The sequence below is a fragment of the Pleurodeles waltl genome, chromosome 2_2 (genome assembly GCF_031143425.1).
Source record: "Pleurodeles waltl isolate 20211129_DDA chromosome 2_2, aPleWal1.hap1.20221129, whole genome shotgun sequence".
In the NCBI taxonomy this organism is placed as follows: domain Eukaryota; kingdom Metazoa; phylum Chordata; class Amphibia; order Caudata; family Salamandridae; genus Pleurodeles; species Pleurodeles waltl.
In genome coordinates, this window is record NC_090439.1 from 511,389,527 (window position 1) to 511,410,315 (window position 20,789).

General features: G+C 39.2%; 1 protein-coding gene across 2 annotated transcripts in view; it reads left to right on the forward strand.

The window, feature by feature from the left end:
- LAMA3 (laminin subunit alpha 3) overlaps window positions 1-20,789 on the forward strand; it is a 933,952-nt gene that overhangs the window by 425,797 nt on the left and 487,366 nt on the right. For both annotated transcript variants that reach the window (XM_069220025.1, XM_069220026.1), the window contains 4 exons: window positions 4,821-4,867; window positions 6,056-6,155; window positions 13,110-13,162; window positions 13,242-13,347. In XM_069220025.1, coding sequence (XP_069076126.1) covers window positions 4,821-4,867; window positions 6,056-6,155; window positions 13,110-13,162; window positions 13,242-13,347 — 306 coding nt within the window. The remainder of the gene's footprint in view (window positions 1-4,820; window positions 4,868-6,055; window positions 6,156-13,109; window positions 13,163-13,241; window positions 13,348-20,789) is intronic.

The window sequence follows — 20,789 nt, forward strand, 5'->3', positions numbered from 1 at the left end:
AGAAAATGTGTTTCTGTAATTGTTTTCCACGCCCACTGGAATAATATTGCAGTATTAAAGAAAGATATTTTTTTATGATGGCAATGATATTTGCACCATAGGTCAAGTAAGTTATTTGCAAACACGCATTTATATCACTGAAAGTCAGATTGCAAATGAAAAACGTATTTCGAAGCATGTCTATTCACAAAGTTTTGAACTAACGATACTTACCGTGTTACAGTACTATGTATCAAAGTGTAAACATAGTTTTTTCTTCCTAATAGTAACTTTATAGCATAGAACTCCCACTCCAATCCCCATTATGATGGTCAGACTTGCTCGCTTTGTTTATTCTGTAACACTGCTGTTACGCCCCACCACTTACAAATGTCACCAGCCGCCACTGGTTTTAAGCAGGCTTCCCTGAACCTAACTATTTTGAATTAGAGGTGGGTCTAGTCTCCCCAGTTAGGTAACTTGATCTAGCAGTTATAACTACACCAGAGATGTTGGACATGCAGTAATGAAAACACTTTGGGCTTGATTCTACCTTGGCAGAGGGGATTACTCCATCACAAACGTGAAGGATATTCCCACTGTATTACAAGTCCCATAGGATATCACTTGTAATACGGCGGATGGGATATCCGTCACATTTGTGATCGAGTAATCCCCTCTGCCAAGGTCGTAATCAGGCTCATAGTTCCAAATTAAGATATGAAAATTAACTTGCTATTTGGGCCATGGCAAATACAAAAATAACACATGTAAACTAGTTATTTATAGAGATTTGGGTTAAAATGGGAGCCTTTCTAATAAAGATAGATTTAGTAACACCATAGGTTTAGCTTAAGTGGTAGTGGCATTTCTAACAGGATCTTGATCAACAGACAATACTGGGACACAGTTGGATCCAGTTAGTCTGTGGCTGGAGGTTTGGCCCATTGAGAAACAGGTCAAATTCATGTTTCCAAAGGTAGAGTAAAGTACGTATCCACAGAAAAAAGCTTTGTGAAGAAAATCATTATTTATTGTGTATAAAATTACTCAAGAGATTTGCAGGTGATGTCAGAAGCAGATTTCAGATCTTCAAATTCGCCCTATGGAAGCACATGGATACATACAACTTCAGTGAAGGAAAGAGCTTTCAACTGGTAAAGGCATCTCTGCAGGATAAATAAGGATAGACACCTAGTTATTCCAAACCACTATCTTATTGTGGGCGTCTGTGACAAAAGTACGCTCCAGCACAACTAGGATGCTGACAGAATCCAAAGATGGCTCCACAGATGTGAATCTGCTTGAAACTAGCTTGCAGTGAAGTGTTTTAGCTGGGTTTAAACTGCTCTGAGCCAGACCTGTCTGTGGCTTTATAAAAGTAGGGGCATCTTGGCACAAAATCATGCTGATGCTTACTCCTCTGCCAAATCATTAAACATTAAGCACAACATACTTGGTGTCAACTTCAAGCTCCTCCTGTCTTCCAATGCAGCACTTAAAGCAAAGGCTTTAGAATTCAAGGAGCTTTTTGCTTGTTCTCCCCATGAGACCACAGGATTTACTGAGCAACCTCTCTGTCTTCATAGTAGATAAAATAGGTTTCACAGCTATCAGCTGTAGTCACAGTACTACTGAAACTATACATCAAACATGAGGACAGCATTGTAGAAACAACAACAATTAAAGCATATGACTGGTCCCCAGTAGGATACAAAAAGATTGTTAGACGAACCCTAGATACATTCTTTAATCAAGCATGGACTAATGCAAACTGTACAGGTCTGTATCTGACAACGAAGTAAGGCTCATCAAAGAAGTTTATGTTGACTGACAATATTTTCCATTTTATAAGGAAACCCTAACTCTGGACAAGTGTGAATTCTAAATCCTTTAAATAAACAATCAACATGTTCTCTGCTTGTAGCTACTATGCTCCTCTTTCAAAGTGTGGCTACCACTCTTATTCTCTTGCTTTCGGACCCATTAAGCGTTTTGCCACGGATCCTGTACTGGCAGGATGAAGGGAGAAATAGCTTTATAGATCTTTGTTGGCTACTTCTGGAAGGAAATGGTGGCAGCCTTTTTTGAAAAATCTTTTAGAAGGAGACATAAAACCTCAAATTATATTTAGAAGTTGTATTAGTAAATTGAGTGTAGTGCAAAACTCACATTGGGCCTTACTGCAAGTTGCCAATTAATTCGAAAGGATCCAGCAATTTTATTTATTCATTAAGCTTGATATTGCGCACAACTCACTCCTGAAGGAGAATCTCGTCGCTTGCGTTGCAGGCAAGGGCAGATGCTTTTAGAAAAGCCAAGTTTTCAACAACTTCTTGAAAATCCAGAAGTCGGTGCAAGCGGGGATGTGGAGAGGCAGTTTGTTCCGATGAAGTAGGGCTAAGTAGGAAAATAGGAGCAATAGAAGTTACAAATCCAGTAGAAAAACATCCAGACACTTGTCTGGATGAAATACCAGAGGAAGATGGTAAATCACCATAAATATAGAGTATAGGGATTACTGATTCCGCTGGCATTTCCCCATTTTCAGGAGGCCCTTAGAGTCCAACAGTATACCTCCTGCCCAGAATTACTATTGACCACGGTATTGGTAACTGTAAATGTGTGTTGCTAACTTAGCCAGTATGGATTTTTGTTACTTTGTGCGGTACCCACTAGGGTCAGTTTTAACAATTCTAATGGCTTGAATGTGCAATGATATTCTATTTCACTTTACAGGTAACCTCTTGTAATAGAGTTTTGTTAGTTAATACTCTTCCAGCAGAAATGCTGGAAGTCCACGGGAGCCCCCACAGTGACACAGTGGAGTACAGAAGTAATAGAATGGGGAAAAGCAGAAGGTGCTACTCTCAGGAGGGAAGAGAATAGGAGGGTGAGAAGTCACCCTGTAGCACAAGATTGGGATGATCTGATAGACGCCTTTGTGACAGCGAGTAAAGCAGATGACATTCAGATAAGTACATAGAAGACCCAGAATCCTACGGCCCTAGCGATTAAGTCATGTTCACAAATGCCAATAGAAAATCACAAGTAGGTATATACCCTGACAATTGATGCATCAGACACGTACAGTAGTAATGGTACGAGCTCCCAACAAACGAAGTACCATAAGGACAAGGAAACAAGGACAGATAGTAATAACTCCTGGCATAACAGCCACTGACCCCCACAAATACATAAACAAGATGTCAAGTTGGTACTACAAGTTGTTCAGAAATGGTACTGGTTAGAGTTTAATTAAGAGAAACTGTTGCGATTGAAGTACAGAGCTATTATACCATGTCAATAACACCTATTGCACATATGGGTAACAATGTATGACAACGCTGCAAATGTACAATAAGGTGTTTTGTATATCATAACAATTACTATTGGAATGTACTCAATGACTGGTAATGTATGTTACTTCAAATCAATAAAAATATGTTTTAAAAAAAGAATACTCTTCCAGCAGATAGGTATGATGTCTAAATGTGCAATTATGTTTTTTACTTAAGTAAGGATCTGGTGACTGTCTGTCTCTAAGGCACACTGCAAAACTGTTGAAACATTACAGTATAACAATGCTAGGTATAGATTTGCATCAAATTACTTTTATTTATTGGGTTTATAGCAGAAGCTAAATGTGTAGCACATGACACGCTGATGCAACATCGGAAATCTAAATCCTGCTTCAGTAAGCAAATTATCCTAAAATCTAAAGCACATCAGTAATGAGCAGCGAAGACACAGATAGGCAAAAAAATACCCTGGTAAAGCAGAGGCCAGATGGATGTCCACCTCCAATCCTCAGGCACCAGAATAATGGAAACTACTCAGGATAGTCACACAAGATAAATTTACAGACAATTAATCTAATTGGGAATCAATGGCACAGCGAGCAGTTATCTATGAGGATAGCTGGATATTCCCAATTGTAGTACAGCCTAATAAATTACAATCTGCGATTATTTATATTAAATCTGTTAAATCCATTTTGCCCAATTTTAAGGCTAGAGAAAGTTAAATGAGAAATGAAAAGTAATGTCAGCTGTTCTTATGGGAATCTGTGGAAGTCTTTGACGTTCTTGCGCTCTTGGCTCTTCGCTATTGCCAACATACAAAAAGGTTTTATCTGAAGCGCTGTTTGTAGAGTAAGCTCAAATTTTTCATAACAAATGCTGGATATTTCATAAGGTCAAGGTTCAAAACACCTGTTCATCATTTTGCAAATGAAATCCCAATTGATGAATCCAAATCAATAAATTATCCTTTTTTTTGGTCCAACACATCCATAAGAAAGGCACGGGGTGCAGACACATGAAACATCTGTTTTCAACACCCTACACTTACAAACCATTATTGAGATGTGATGTAGCAGTAATTCTACTGCCCTCTGTTTTTTCAAGCAATGCTGGTAATATGGTCATGTGGCATCTTTTTAAAAAACATTATACAATTTGCCAAAATTAGGATGCCTTTTATGCTGAATTTTAATACTTTCTTAAACGGTTGTGGGGATTTTGTTGTTGTAAAGTAAAGGAACATGCAAATTTGTTGTGCACACAATTCTTAAGTCATATGGCTTTTAACACTGTGGACCTGATTACGACCTTGGCAGATGGGATACTCCATCACAAACGCAATGGATATCTTGTCCGCCATAGTACAAGTTCCATTATATCCTATGGAACTTGTGAAACGGCAGGCGGGATATCCGCCACGTCTGAGACGGAGTAGCCCATCCCTTAAGGTCATAATCGGGCCCTGTGTCTCTACTTGTTCATTTAATTCATTCCTGAGTAACAATTTCTTTTCTCTCATTTTATTCTCATTACTAGGACTTTCCAATGAATGTGATCCAGCAGGTACCATGGATCCCCATTCTGTAAGTAATAATAATAATTAATTTTAATTTAACACTTCATACCACATGTCTGCCATTACTAGTGTAGCAGATTCTTTTATTGCCTAATGCAATGATACTCAATATTCTGACTTCAGAAGAATGGCAGGTTAAATTGGTACTGTTTGGGTTCAAACTCAGAACTTGCAAATCATAACGTATCAGCAGAAAGTGCTGAACTCACCATGTCATCCTGACGCTTGAGTAAGGTGTTGTCAGTTTGTAAAACATAGATAACTTCAACCCTTACATAAGAATCTATAAACTTTATCCTTGTTAAAGCCTACAGCTGGAATAGTGTATAGTGCTAAATTTAAGATTACCATTCTATGATAATTCAGTGACGAGAATGTCTACGTGCAAACGAGTTAATAATGTCCTATTACAGACCAATTTTCACAGTTAGTTTTCAATGAAAAATACACCACAGCTGATAATGAGCTACAGTTCGGTGGAGGTGTCATTTGTATTTGTTACTTCATATTAGACACATTTTAAAAGGAATAGGATACGAAAATACTTGTGATAGCATTCCTAAACAAACTTGGTTGGGCTCAGAGAAGAAATGTACCTCTTTAGATTTTGATAATTTAAGGAAAACTTAAGAAATATTATCTAGGGATCTGTGTCAACATTTGCTCCATTACGTGATCCAGGACTGTTTCAATTAATGGGATATACTTGAAAAGACTGCACTACAGGTCTTGCAATGCTATTTTCTTTATGTTGTTTGGGTATTCTACCAGAATATTGTGAATTAAATATCATCCAACAAAAATATCATAGAGATAATAATGACTACCACAGTTTTGTGAAGCTATGTATATATGTATTGTACATTTACTATTGTTAACTCCACACATATGTTCCTTGATGGTACACATATCTTGAATATAGCTGCCTTTTACTGCCCAAGTAAAGACAGTAAAATATATGATGGTATGTCTTGCATCTTTAGATAAATATATAGTATAAATATAAAGTAACAAAGCAAGCCCTGAAAAGGCCCTCAAGGCCTCTTCAACATATTATGTCGAAAGTTCAAACTAAGCTGATTTTCTTATTCTTGCTGCATCATAGATTGCTTATTGACCATTAACAGATGCATAATATTTAAATTTCTGTATCCATACAAATATTACAGTGTATTATGATCTGCTTTCTCATTAGGGCGTTTGCCAGTGTTTATCAAATGTTGAGGGACCTACTTGCAGCTACTGTAAACCATTATACTGGAACCTAGCAATTGAAAATGCAGACGGGTGTATAGGTAAGATTGCTTACTGGTGAAACATCAATTTATGGACAAGAAACAGATTGTTGGCGCATAAACAGTTTTGGATTCCTTATCCCATTCAACTTATCACTGTGTGCATATGTATAAACTCAAGAAATATTGTAATCTGAAGATCCAAAATGAAAATATGAAGTAATTTAATATAGCCTGCCTCCATTTGTAATAATCAAAAATGTGGTCTTGCAGGCCTGGCCAGGATTTCAAAAGTACATCTATTAAAACCCTAACCTGGGATTTCCTAGAACCAGACTTTATATTATTGTGATGGAAAGTCTCTTGCAATGCACTGGAGCCCTCTCCTGCATCCTGTTCTGTGCAGTCTCTGTTTTTGTTGCAATTTTGTTCTTAGTGAGTCCAGCACTCATGCAAGCTAACTGAGGGTTCTGCCTAATTATGGACTGGGACTTCAAAACATTGCTTTTAGTTTGAAGGGGCACATAAAGTCATGCCTCTGAAAAAGTAGTTTCTGCCATCTTTAACCAGGCTTTGTGGAACTGGAGGTGGTGCCTGCGTGATGAAAGGGTAGAGGAGATGCTTACTGACCTCTCCCATGTAATTGGCTCTGCCAGCCCCCTCAACTGAAATCTTTTACTTTCATACTCATGAGATATACAGAAGTTGTGTCTGATCATTTGTGTCTGTCAAAGGTAATTTTGAGGTCTGTGTTTGAAATATTCCAAATATGTGTGGCAGCCTAGCACTATGGAGGGTTTGGTTGAGACTTCCCGGGTTTCTGTGTACCTAAAAGCTTGCTCATTTACATTTCTTTCCCTCCTACTCAACTGTAACTTGATGTAGTGAATGGAAATGCAGGCTTTCACCTTTTGATGCTGGAGTAGTGCCTCTGTCATGGTGCTCCCAGCTTCCTCCATGCCAGCTTCCCTCCTGATCCACATCTCTATGAGATATCGCCTGCTGTCTGGGGTGCAATAAACATTTTTTATAACCCAGTTGGAAGCAGCCCAGTTGTTGCTCTCCCTGTCCATGTCCCTGGCATGAGTTGATCATGCAGTACCTATGCCATTTCTGGTTGGAAAGGACCCCAGAATTTGAATGTTGTAGAAGAGTTGATTGGTTAGATCTCCCCATAAATCCAGGTTTTTTTGACCAGTAACTTGTGTCAGGATTTCTTTACTGAGTGGCATGCACAGTAACAAAGAAACTCATATTTCCTGAGCAATACTCTGTTAGGGGCTGTCTCTATGTTCAGGCTGGAATAAGCTTGGATCCAAGAACTTAAAGAGGAGCTGGTGTGTTTGCACTGCACCACGAATAGTGCTGCCTGTGAGAAGAAAATGTCAGAAGTTCTTACCTTCCAGGACAATCAGAGCCCCAATTTACCAAGGAGAGAAGTTGGAGCCTCATCAACTTCCGTGCACAAGAACACCTCATCCAGCTGTATGAGGACATCACTTTACACATCAGTTGCAATCACCTGAGGCCAGGGGTAGAGTCATCACAATTCACTGCTGCCGATGTTGAGCCTCCTTCATCCCTCACCACTTCCATGCTGCAGAGAAATTTGTGTGGTGCCCAATTTTAGTGGCATGGAGTGCCTTTTGGCATGTACTCAAAATGGCCAACCAGAAGTAATAGGGACATCTGCAAAACTAAACATTGTCATTTATTGTGGCCTGAAAATAGATACTCAGCTGGCCTAATGTGACATGTGTCATGTGGACATAAATGAAAGGAATGCATAAACAGAGCAAGTCAGAAAAAACATAACCTCACTATGCTCCTAGATTCTTTGTGATGCTGAGGACTTTTCCTAAATGGATGAGCAGGCACCCATTATTGTTCTTTAAGAGGTCTGGCAGTCACTAGTTGGCTGACTTTTGAGCACTGGCCCTAAAGGGCACAAGAAAAAGGTGCCCTTTTCTCTACTTTAATTTTCTGTTTACCTATTCTTTGGAACCCTTAACAATTCAGTGGAGAGCAATTGAATAAATAACCCTGGAGAAAGTCAGAACAAATGGCTAATGCAACTAAAAGAGGAATTCAAAAAATACTGTTAGGATATAAAGTTGAGCTAGCTCACATGCTAGTGTTCCCATTGATAGAGTTATCTAAAACAATAAGCAGGGTACAAATCAACCACCTTGAAACTGTGATACAAATTGTAAGGTTTGTCATGCCATGATGGTGGAAGTTAGTAAAAAGATACTTGGTCCCTCAAATATGGAAAATTAATGGGATTTTAAAGTTGAGGGAAAGACTATGGGCCTCATTTAGAGTTTGGCATATGGGCTTACTCTGTCACAAACGTGACATCCACTGTATTACGATCACATTACAGATTATGGAGATCGTAATACAGTGGATGGGATATCCATTACATCTGTAACGAAATAACCCATCCACCAAACTCTAAATAAGGCCCTCTATCACTACAAAAGATGAAAGCACTACTAAAAATGGAGCATGTAGCTCACCTGATCTGTGCCTTTTATTCAGTCCTAATGAAATTCCCCAAAATAGATTTTGTGATGTCGATTAACTACATTTTTTAATTGCTATGTAATGGTGAGACACGACATTTGAGCTTTTGTATATTACTGAATGCCACTTGGATGGTTAAGGTATAATTAACATTTTTGTCCCTATTGTGCTGGATAAGTCTTTCTTCCCAAACCTGGTGGAAACAGTCTCTTGTTGTTTGGATATGTCAGTGACATCTGGGCTGAAGATTTCAATGATACCCTTTCTGGAGTGCTAAACAGAGCTCCCTCACGGTAGACAATGTGCCTAAACTCACACTACAGCTGCAAAAAACTTTAAATGGGCTACACTTAGTGGATGTTTGGAGGGAATGCCACATTATATAGTGTTATGATTTCCCCCGCATGCACAGCTATTATAGCAGAATAGACTATGTATATGTCATGCACAGTATTTCTGATACTTGCTTAGACTCACATTAAATGGGCCGAAACATATCTGACCACTCCGTCCACACTGTTTACAATATATGTGGCATGGCTATGGAGCCAGAGTTCCCACATTGAGGCTGGTTGTGGAGTACCTTCAAGATCCTACGTTCTGTAGAGATATGAGTGAAATTCTGCCAGTCTACGTTGAAAATAACTTGGGCTGTCCTTCCAATAAGGCAAAATAATGGGACACCATACAGGAGGTAATGAGCGGAGCTGGCATAACTACAGTCAGACATAAAGAACATGGAGCCATTAACCACAGACCTAGTAAGTAAGATTAAACATAAACTGAAGCAAAGAGAAGAGCTATTTGATAGCAAACAAAAACACAGCACATAAAATGACAGTCTGGCTAACGGGGTGGTGAAACATAGATCTCTTATACTCTGCATACTGTATGAGGCTGGAGGGATGGACTGTACACAAATGGCAGACACATAGACCTCCCATCAGTCATGTAGTGGATCAGGCTGGAGGTCTACACTTGTCACAAATGGCAATTAGGATTGTCTTCATAGATTATTTACAGACCTGTACATGACTGCTGAGAAACCTGAACAACAAGATTCTTAATGTCTATTTAGAAAGGCTTGAATTTCTACAGCTTATCCTGTACAGAGAGACCATGTGGATGACCCTTTGACTAAAGAAAAGTTACTAGCCACATTGAAGCTCATGAAATGGGGACATACTAATGCCTTGACAGACTACCTATTGAGTTCTCCAGAGCCTTTCTTAATGCTCTTCTGGAAAAACTGGTGGAGGTAGGTTATGAGGCAGCTGAAAAGAGAAGCCTTCCAGATACTATGAGAGAGGAATTATTCTTGGTGTTCTCTAAGCCAGGGAAAGACTGTGACAATTTCAAATTGTATGGACATTACTGATGTTTTTAGTAGACACTTAAACACTCACTTTAACATTGTTAAGATATTTCTCCGAGTTTTTGAAGATTTAATATCAATTTAATGCATTCCAGTCATAGTTCCATACATAATGTGATACATTCTAGACTAGCAGCAGAAGACAACCCTGTGTCATCCATCAACATTGAAAAAGCTATGGATATAATAGGATGACCATTTATGTTCCAGCTACTTCGAAAAAATAACATTTGCCTCTGCATTAATCAGTGTATAGGAGCCTAGGCAAGTGTGCAAATGGAGAGGGTGGTGTCTGACATTTGACCTTTAAAAAGTGGTACCCTCCAAGGGTGCCCTTTATTATAAATATTGCTCACCCTATTGGCGGAACCCCTGCCACATGTGCTATGAAAAAAGATGGTTTTCCGGGGCATTAAGATGGGATGCACTAATCATGTGGTGTCCACTTTCGCTGATGATACCATACTATATCTAAGGAATCCAAAATGTTTTCTTCGGTCTGTCCTTCCCATTCTGGAGGAGTACTGTAGGCTACTGAGGCTTCACACTTGGAGGTCTAAGTCATGGATATTCCCACGATTCAGGTAGACACACATGGATAGCATAGCTCACCTCTAGAATGGCAACCAACAAGATTAAAATACTTGGACCTTACTCTGTCACATGATGAAAATAAGTACAACGAGTTGAACCTAAGACATGTAATGGATAAAGTACATTATTCAAAAAGGTTTTGGTTAAGACTGCCACAAACTACTATGGTCAGGATTGCATTAAGTAAATGACTGTGTTGCTAAGATGTCTCTGTGTATTTCAGGGAGTCTTTTGCCTGGTCCTACTGAGAGTTATTTGAGAACTGCACAATTTGATGTTGTGTCGGATATGGGTTGGTACTCACCTGAGTATACAATTAGAAACTGTAAGGTAACATATGAGGGAGGCCATAGAGCGTGCCAGGCATGGAGTGTTACTACCTGAAATGCTAGTTACATCACCTCGCGCAATGGCTTACATACACCACTGACAGAGAAAGCAGATTCCTATACGTTTATCATGGGAACTCGGATAGCTCTTACTAACCCCTCGCTAATGTAGCACGGTTGAGACCAGGTAGCCTGAAAGATCATAAATGGAATACATTTGCATCCCAAGCTGCATGGTGGTGACTACGAGAATTCCATAAACGTTACTTAGCGGCTAAGGTGAGTGGTGGGCTAGGCAATAGATGTGAGCAAATAGGTGGCATATTTAAGGGTGAGCTCCTACACACCTTTGAAAATGCAAGGGGACTGATGCTAGTATAAGGGGGACATTTCCTGTTGTATCATAAGCAACACATGACACAAAGGAGGAATTGCCATGTAGACTGCCAGGGTGTTCAACACCGGTTGAACTCATGTCCCTAACTCAGGGAGAGAGACCGGTGTCTTCAGGGACCACTCGAAACATAAGCTGATGACCTGATCTAAATAGGACTAAGATTGAGGTATGCAATTGTCAGATGAGAAATAGTATAGGGGATAGGTGTACACAAAAAGATTGTCACACATTTACAAAAAGCAGTTAGAAATATGGTGCATCTGGATTTCAAACAATGTGATGAGACTGTACCCATGCCTAAAGAGAAAATGCATATGCCATCCTATGATTTTAATGGGCCTCTTGTTGCATAAAAGGAGTACAGGTACCCTGTAGATGGAGGTGGGGGCTTTGTGTCCGTCTCTTGTGCAGAGAGACGTTAAAGCGAGGTCACTGGCTGTAGAAATCTGGATGTCAATGGTCCGCACAAACACCAAGGAAGGTGAGAATTTGGAATAGCGGAGAGAACTGTGCAGGAACATAGGTGATGACACAGAATTGGATGGCTGACAGCTTTTACCGGTGTGCATGATATACACTCCCCAATCCAAAGTTTAACCTAGTAGGGAGAGAGGATTTGCACCCTGTTTCTGGACTGTGTGCATGCTCGCTCATGCTGAAAGCTACCAATCGAACGTTTATTAACAAAACAAAATACCTGCATATAAGGTGCAAATGTGGTGCCAGAAAGGGGGGGAGGGGGGGAGAGACCATAGACATGGTGAGAAGGAGGGAGAACTGGGTAAAATGGGTATTTGTCGTTGTTAATTGCTGGTGTTTTGTAATGTATTCACAAAAGCTCGTACCTGTGGGTGTAATCGAGACTATTGGATTTGAGAAGCTGACATACATGAATGGCTGAAACAAGCGTAATGTGTTTTGTGAAAATACCTGTAACATTTTGAATGCAAGGGAAAAACGGTATTTTCTGCTCAATGCCGATATTTGTACCTTATGTTGGTCAAAACTCTGCTGTGACTATTATTGTCTGCAAGTACTCCCAGGCTCTTTGAAGCATGTTGGTGCGAAATAAAAACCCAGTATTAATAAATAAATACCTTTCTCGGTACGGTTAGACACTTAACGGGCAGCATTGTAAGGATTGGCAATGCTCTCCAGAAATGTCACATGGTGTTTGATTTGCACGTCAACTGGGTACTCTCCACCCAAAGGGAAAGTATATATACAAACAGAAAAAAATCATAGATAATTTAATTTCTTAATTTTACATCACAACAACATTAATAAGCATTAGCAAAGCCAACAGATCTGGCTTAGATTTTGAGTCCTAACTAAAACATTATGAAAAGTCTGTTTCAATGAAGAAAACAGTAAAATGATTGGTTTCTGTATGCAATGCATCTGTGAGATAAAGCATGTAATGTTTGGTGATTTAGTGTACTTTTGAGATGTAACAAATTCTCTCATGCATTGCATAGCAAGCCATCTACAGGAGGCGGAGTGAAACATCAAGCAGCAAATGTCGTCTGGTAAAAGAGAAACACATTTACTGGCTGGAGTCAAAGCTCACTCTGTGTACATTTAAAAGAATTGGTAACCATAGGTGATAGGACAGCTTCGCAGTCAAGCCAGACCTAAAAATGTTTGAGGATATTCAAAGCACCGCCCCTGCAGAACAAATGTGCTTCTTACAGTGCGTGGTCTATAATCTTTGCATTACCAGATATCCTCAGCACTCCCATAGATATAAATGTGAGATCCTTATTTTGTATTTTAATGCTTCTTTACAGCCTGCCAGTGTAACATAAAGGGAACCATAAGTGGAGTTGCAGAATGCCAGCAGGTAATCTGAAATAGCCTTGCATAAAATGTATCTTTCCAATTAAACCAGCTCTAAACCCATTTCAATCTTCTATTTGCAGGTGGATGGGCAGTGTCCTTGTAAAGTGAATGTTTGCAGCGAGCCTTGTGATACCTGTAACATTGGCTATTTTGCCCTCACGGGCAGTAACTACTTTGGATGTCAAGGTACAGTGAACTACGACCTCTCTAATGCATGCTTCAACACTACATGTGTCTGTCAAGCATGAGCATTCTCTGCTGTTCGAGGTGTGTGGCAAAACTATACCACGTCCTACAACTCTTCTATCATTGGCCAACATAGAAACCATAGTTTTTTTTTGTTTTTTTTTAACTGAAGCTCAAACTCGGACTCCTAGTGGGTGAACAAAACCAAGTCTAGATTCAGGCATTGACGGATGAGTGGAGAAGTGATAATTATAATTAATTAGGAATTCTTTTTAATCAGTCACTTAGCTGGGAACCCCTCGTAACAGCTAGACTTCAATCTTCGGATAGGAACTCAGAAGCCATATTTAGATTTGCCCAGAAATTGCAACATAAGCCTCTACCGGAAATGCTGGCCCTTTGTTAGTCTAAGTGCATTTCGGCAGGAACCTATGGTGCTGGGTTATGGGGGTACAATAAAGCTGGGCCTCTTCAAAACACTGAAAATAGTTTCATACGTAGATTACTGGCAGTCCCGGGTAATACAGCTTCCTTAATATGTCACAAAGTTGGGTTGACATATTTGGAAGATCTGATAGGATTGGTGCCAGTACTGCTCTGGGTAAAATTTTGGGGTACACCCGAATCTCTAGTGACTAGAACATGCATAATTGATTCTGTCATTAGATAAAGCCACTCAGATCCCATGGTTATCTTATGTTAAAAACACACAATTAATATACTAGGCCTCGCAGACCTGTATGATAACCCTTTCTTGATTATGCGAGAACATAAATCACTCGTCAAACAGTGTTATTTGGACTATGGTTGACATCCATGCTTAGAATCCCCCCAGGCCAGAGTTTCCATCTTTAGGTATGCCTCTATTTCCACAACACACGGGATGGAGCCATAACTGGGGTGGACTGACAACCCTACTCATCGGCATTGGCTAATATCTTTTTTGATTGGAAACCCTGCACTTTAGATTTGCCTTTCCCATAGCACAGGCCTTGAACAGGGATCTTCCGCCATGCGGGTGCGACCTCTTGTCAACACAGAACACTAGTCACCTTATTTTATTTTGCACCCTGTCCTCTGAGTCCAGACTCTCTTTTCTGGTTCCACCATTGCGCAAATCAAACCTGAGACTTCATAAAGAAGGGCTAATGTAGTCCTTGGGCTTGCGGTAGTTGTGTTACTCCTTAATAAACTTTATCACAACAGAATTTCAGATTCGGAAAAGGTATGAAACATAATGTATAATTTACCTTGTGGTTAACTTATGCTCTTTATGCACCGTTGATATGTGTATGGCGTTTTATGATATCTTGTTCTTCTTGTTTCTAATGGAGTGTACGTTTTAGTCTTGTGATATGTTTTTATTTCTGAGTCACAATTTTATTGCCTTCGGCCAAATAAAGTTTATTTGAAAGACAAAGGGTGGAGGAGTGAGGCCTTGAAAGCAGAAAAGATGTTGTGCTACTGGGAGTATGTTCAGTGCATGTTGCAGTAGCTGGTTTACTGCAAGCAGTTGGAGCTTTGTGGGTGTGCCTGCGGTGACTGCTGGAATGGTGCCCTATCTATTTGTGAACATAGGAAAAGTGAACCTGAAAGTGGGTGGATTCAGATTACAAAGGGTGAAGATGCTCTACAGTCTGTGATGGAGGCTACAAGTTTGTGGGCTTATATTAGAGATACTAGGTTATTACATATTCTTTTTTTTTTTTTTTGTATATGTTTATTGAGAAGTACATGTCAATATACAAACTGTGTTAAATAGAGAAACAATACATCAAAGTATGGCCATATATGAAAAATATTATGAAATATTAACTTCTCAGATTTCTAAACACAAAAAAAACAAAAAAAAAACATTATACATGTATCAATAAATGCAATATATGAGATTATTTATAAGGCATCCAACTGTGCATTAACTCTTAGAAGTAGACTTATAACAGAAAATCTGGAAAGAAAGAATTATGCAATATGTATTAAACCATATATTATAGGTTGTTAGAAGACAGTCGAGATAGTAATATCATACAAATCCACATATATAACATTTCAAATGGAGATATTCCTGCCAATTCAACAGTGTTGAATTGGTGAACAGTAAGTCCTACTTAAAATAACAGTGTTAATGGGTGAGATGTCAATTGTCTTAATAACACCAAGATTCAAAACAATAATAAAAATGTCTTAATAAAGATAGGAGACAAAGAATGAGAAAACGTTTACGTGTGAATAGTAATAGAATATGTATTAGCTAGAAAGGGTTTTCAAATTTGGATGAAAATCCCAATATTATCTTGCAATCTGTAAATCAGCTATTCATATGATGCCATGTTATACATTTCAATAAGCCATTCATCATGTGTAGGACGTTGTGGTGTTCTCCAGTGTCTTAATATACACATTTTTGCTACAGTGAGTGCAGTAGCAATCAATCGTCTTGTATGGTTTGTTAGATTTGGGAGATCAGTAACATCATGTAATTTAACTAATTTTTCTGTTAGAGAAATGGGCACATGTATAGCTCTGTGTATAGAGGAAGTTATAGAAGACCAGTATTCCGTCAAAACTGGACTTCGAAAAAAAAAAGTGTAGGATATCACAGTCCTCATGAGGACACCTCCAACAGGTAGAATGGTGTAGTAAACCTGCTGCCTTGAGTTTTTGTGGTGACCAGTACCAATTATGAAGAATTTTGAAAAGAGTAAATTTCATTCTTGCCTCTCTGATTCCTTTATCCATGTTCATAACAACATCCGTCCAGTCCTCATTGGAATACGCTACATTAAGTAATCCTTGCCATTTGACGTGGAGTTGTGCTAGTAATGGTGATGAATGTAGTTTATGCACAATGAGATTATAAAATCCAGAGACCCCTCCTTTCAATTTCCCCCACGTTTTTAAGTATTGTACGACTGGGGAATCCTCAGGTATCCACGGAAATGGTCCTAGTCTACTAAGTAGAGCTTGTTTCAATTGTAAGCATTTCCCCTTTTGAGAGCTAGGGAGTTGAAATTCTATCTGAAGCATCGTAAAGGTTTTAAGCTCACCTTCTAAAGTGAATAAATGATCCAGCATTTGAATACCTGCTCTCTCCCATGTATCCCAGGAAATTGTCTGTTTCCCTATTCTAATATCAGCGTTATGCCATATGGGAGCCTTATTATGTAGCCTCGGATTACTCTTAAAGAGTTTGTGGGAGTGTATCCAAATCTTAAGCATAGACTGAATAATAGGGTTAGAACTTTGTAAAGCAGGCGATTTATGAGTATAAAACATTTGCAAACCTGAAGATACCTGTAAAGATTGCTTTTCAATAAGAACCCATAGTGGGGGGTCATCCTGTATTGGCCAAAGATAAACCAATTGAGATAAATGGGGGGCTGTATAGTAATGTTCAATGCATGGTAAACTAAGGCCACCAGATCGCCTGTGAGCAATCAGTTTGGAGACTTTGAGTCTAGGTCTCAGAGATCCCCAAATAAAGGTTTTAATACCTTTGTCAAAGTCTCGCAGTATTGATATTTTAACTGTCAAAGGTAACATACCTAAAACATATATGAAACGAGGCACTATAATCATTTTCACTGCCTGGACTCTACCCCAAAAGGACAGGTTAAGATGGGACCATTTTTCATATTCTGACTTCGTTTTAGCAATGAGCGGATCTAAGTTATCTTGAATCATACGTTCTAAACCAGTGTTGATATAAATACCTAGATACTTCAGGCGATCCGCTTTCCATTGAAAATTGTAGCCTAAAATAGCTGCTTTTGTTGTGCCCCGGGACAATGGGAGAGCTTCACTCTTATTCCAATTGACTTTGTATCCAGAAATGTTTGAGAAGTGAGAAATAGTAGACATGAGTGCCGAGAGTGAAGTAGGTAGATCTGTAAGTGTGAGTAATATGTCATCCGTGTATAGAAGTAGTTTTGAGATGCCTGCTGGGGTAGGAATGCCTGCTATTTGTGAACACTGTCTTATTGCTGCAGCCAGTGGTTCAAGTGCAAGAAGAAATAAGAGGGGCGATAAAGGGCAACCCTGGCGGGTACCTCTTTGCACTAAAAAGGTTTTTGAAAGGAAACCCCCACAATTAACTTGCGCAGATGGTGTCTTATATAACCATTTAACCCTAGAGATAAAATCATCACCTAATCCCAACCTACGCAAAGTACGGAACATATAGCACCATTCAATGCGGTCAAAGGCCTTCTTGGCATCTAAGGATAATGCTACTCTGTCTTCTCCAGCATCCTTGGAAAACCAAAGTATGTGAGCCAAAGTGCGGAGATGGCTACAAGAGTTTCTGCCTGGCATGAATCCAACTTGAGAATTATGTATGAGTTTAGATATAACTTGTTTGAGTCTTTTGGCAAGAATGGTGGCTAATAGCTTTGAATCTGTATTCAGAAGAGAAATCGGACGATAGTTACTGCAGTATAATGGATCTTTCTCAGGTTTGGGAAGGACAGTTATGATAGCTTTATTTGAGAGTAAGGAGAGACTACCAGTTTCCTCTGCTTCTTTATAAACCTCATAAAGGGCATCTATTGCTTCTGGTTTTACCCAACGGTAAAATTCCCCAGGAAAACCATCTTCTCACGGTGCTTTATTGTATGGGAGGCTGGAGATTGCTTGCGCAATTTCATCCTTTGTTATTTCGCCAGTCAGTATGAGCCGGTCCTGTTCACTGAGACAGGGGAGTGTTATTTTATCAAAGAATTCCTGTTCTTTGAGGAGGTCATCATCAACTTCTGAACTATATAACTTGGTATAATAATCTGCAAACGTATTAGCTATTGCTTGAGTCTCAGTTATTAGTTTACCCTCAGGGTTATATATAACAGGAATAGCTGTCATAGCTTCTCGCTGTTTTAATCGTGCCGCTAGTAAACGGCCTGCTTTTTCTCCTTGTTCATAATTGTGAGCCTTTAGTCTATGGGGGTGATTACAATTTTGGAGGAGGTGTTGATCCGTCCCAAAAGTGACGGTAAAGTGACGGATATACCACCAGCCGTATTACGAGTTCCATAGGATATAATGGACTCGTAAAACGGCTGGTGGTATATCCGTCACTTTACCGTCACTTTTGGGACGGATTAACACCTCCTCCAAAGTTGTAATAACCCCCTATATAGCATATATTCTGCTTTGGAAGTATATAGTGTATTAAGTTCCATCTTAGCTTTTTCCAATCTGCATCTGGACGCTTCAGTTGGATTACTAAAATGAGTATGTGTCAGTGTTTAGATGTCATTTTCCAAAATGGCCTGTTGTTCTATTCTGCGTTTATTTGTTAATGCAGAATCCCTCATAATTTGCCCCCTAATAGTGGCTTTTGCGGCTGCCCATAAGATTTGTGGAGAAGAAACAGATCCTTTGTTATCTTTCATATAAGTAGTCAAATGTGATTGTAATTGGGACTTTTCTGCCGGTAGTTTGTAGCGCGATATGTTTAATCGCCATGGTTTCCTACAAGGGCGTTTCAGACCCCAATCAAGCTGGAGACTGATAGGAGCGTGATCTGACAGTGCAATTTCTAAAATATCACAATCTAGTACTTGTGGTGTAATAGAATGTGAAATAAGGAAGTAATCTATTCTAGAATGGGAATCATGTACTGTTGAGTGATATGTAAACCCCTTATCTGATGGATGTAGTAAACGTCAGATATCAATCAAACCATGATCTTTTCTGATGTCTCCCAGTATGGCTCTATCTCTACCATGAGTTGTGTCCAGGGGACCTGTTCTGTCTAAGATCACATCTGGCGCTAGATTCCAATCGCCTCCCAAAACTATTCTGGAAATTCCCATATCTGTTAGAATTCTATTTAGATGAAGGAAAAAGGGGGCTTTAGTCCCAACCAGGGCATAAATGTAACCCACTCCTAATATATTGTTACCAACTTTAAGCTTCGCTAAAACAAATCTACCATCCTCATCTGACCATGACTGAAGTATTTGGCATTGCAGTGCTTTCCATATTAGAATGGCTACACCACTTTTTCTAGTAGTAGTGTGGGATGTAGCATCTCCTGACATGTGCGAAGGGGATTTGCAGCTGTAAAGAATCTGGCCTACCCAATCTCATTTTAATTTTTCTGATTCTATATCAGATAGATGAGTCTCCTGCAGGAGAGCAATGTCAGTATGTTTGGAGGCTAAATAGGAAAGAATTTTCTTCCTTTTAATGTAATTAGTAAAGCCATTGACATTGAGAGACAATTTGCATAGGACTTGTTGTCATGATGATGACTAAAAATGTTAGAGTATATTTGTACTGTGTGAAACAGAGTCAAAATGCTAAAAAAGGGAAAAGGAAGTAGATAAATGATATGGTAATGTGAAAATGCGAACTTACTGGAGGAAAAAAAAACAACTATCTGGAGTATAGTAAACCTGAAACCAATATGTGGAACTATAATCATAAAATATTGTTAACACTAAACTCTAAATGGTGTAAGTACACCGTTCTAAGTGCTAGAATGTAAAAGAACACTGCAGATCAAATAATATGTATCTTTCATCGGTGGGTCTAAACCTAAATTCGAAACCCAGACTCTGGAGGGGAGGAAAGAAAAACCACTCATGGTAAATAGATTATAAGAAAAACCACTCCATGGAGTTATAAAATCTATCCAAGAGAAAATCTGCAAATACAAATACAGTAGGAAATGTACATGGTTATTGAATAGCAATATATGAGGATAGGAAATAAATCATATCCATCAGAATTAATAACTGTAGTAAAACAGTAATAACATTATATTAATACATAGCATGTATAAATATACTCATCTAGCTGGAAGAAGTGATAGTGGAAGGTTGAGCATCAGTTACTTTATTTAAAGACGTGGGTGACTTTAGAGGTGATCTCGATTTGTTTCTGGGATTTTCCTGTGTGAGTGACTTTACGCAGTGGAATGCTTTATCTCTGTCAAACTGTTTCTTAAAGGAACAGACGTGTAATCTACTGGTGCAATGGCTTTGTGGATTTTTCTGTAATTGAAGCGGACTAGTCATAGATGTTTTGTCCAGTGGCGTTAAGTCCATGTGTTGGTCATCCAAACTGTCCAGGAAGCGTACCAGATCCTCAGGCTCTGTGTAATCCCTTGAGTTCCCATCCATAGTGATCCACATTGTGGCAGGTTCTAAAAGACCATATTTGATATCCCATTTGCGAAGTCTTGGCCTAAGTTGCAGGAACGCTTTTCGTTTGGCATTGGTTTCAGTGGAGAAGTCTGCAGCAATAAATACTTTATGGCCTTCCATGTCATACGGACCATGTTTACGAGTAACTGTTAATATTTGGGGGACCTTTTCATGATGTAAGAGGCATGCTATAATCGATCTAGGTCTAGATTCAAGAGTTGAAGTTGTTGATCGAATTCTGTGAGCTCTGTGCAACTCAAGGGGATGCTCAAAAGATATGTTCAGTAGCCG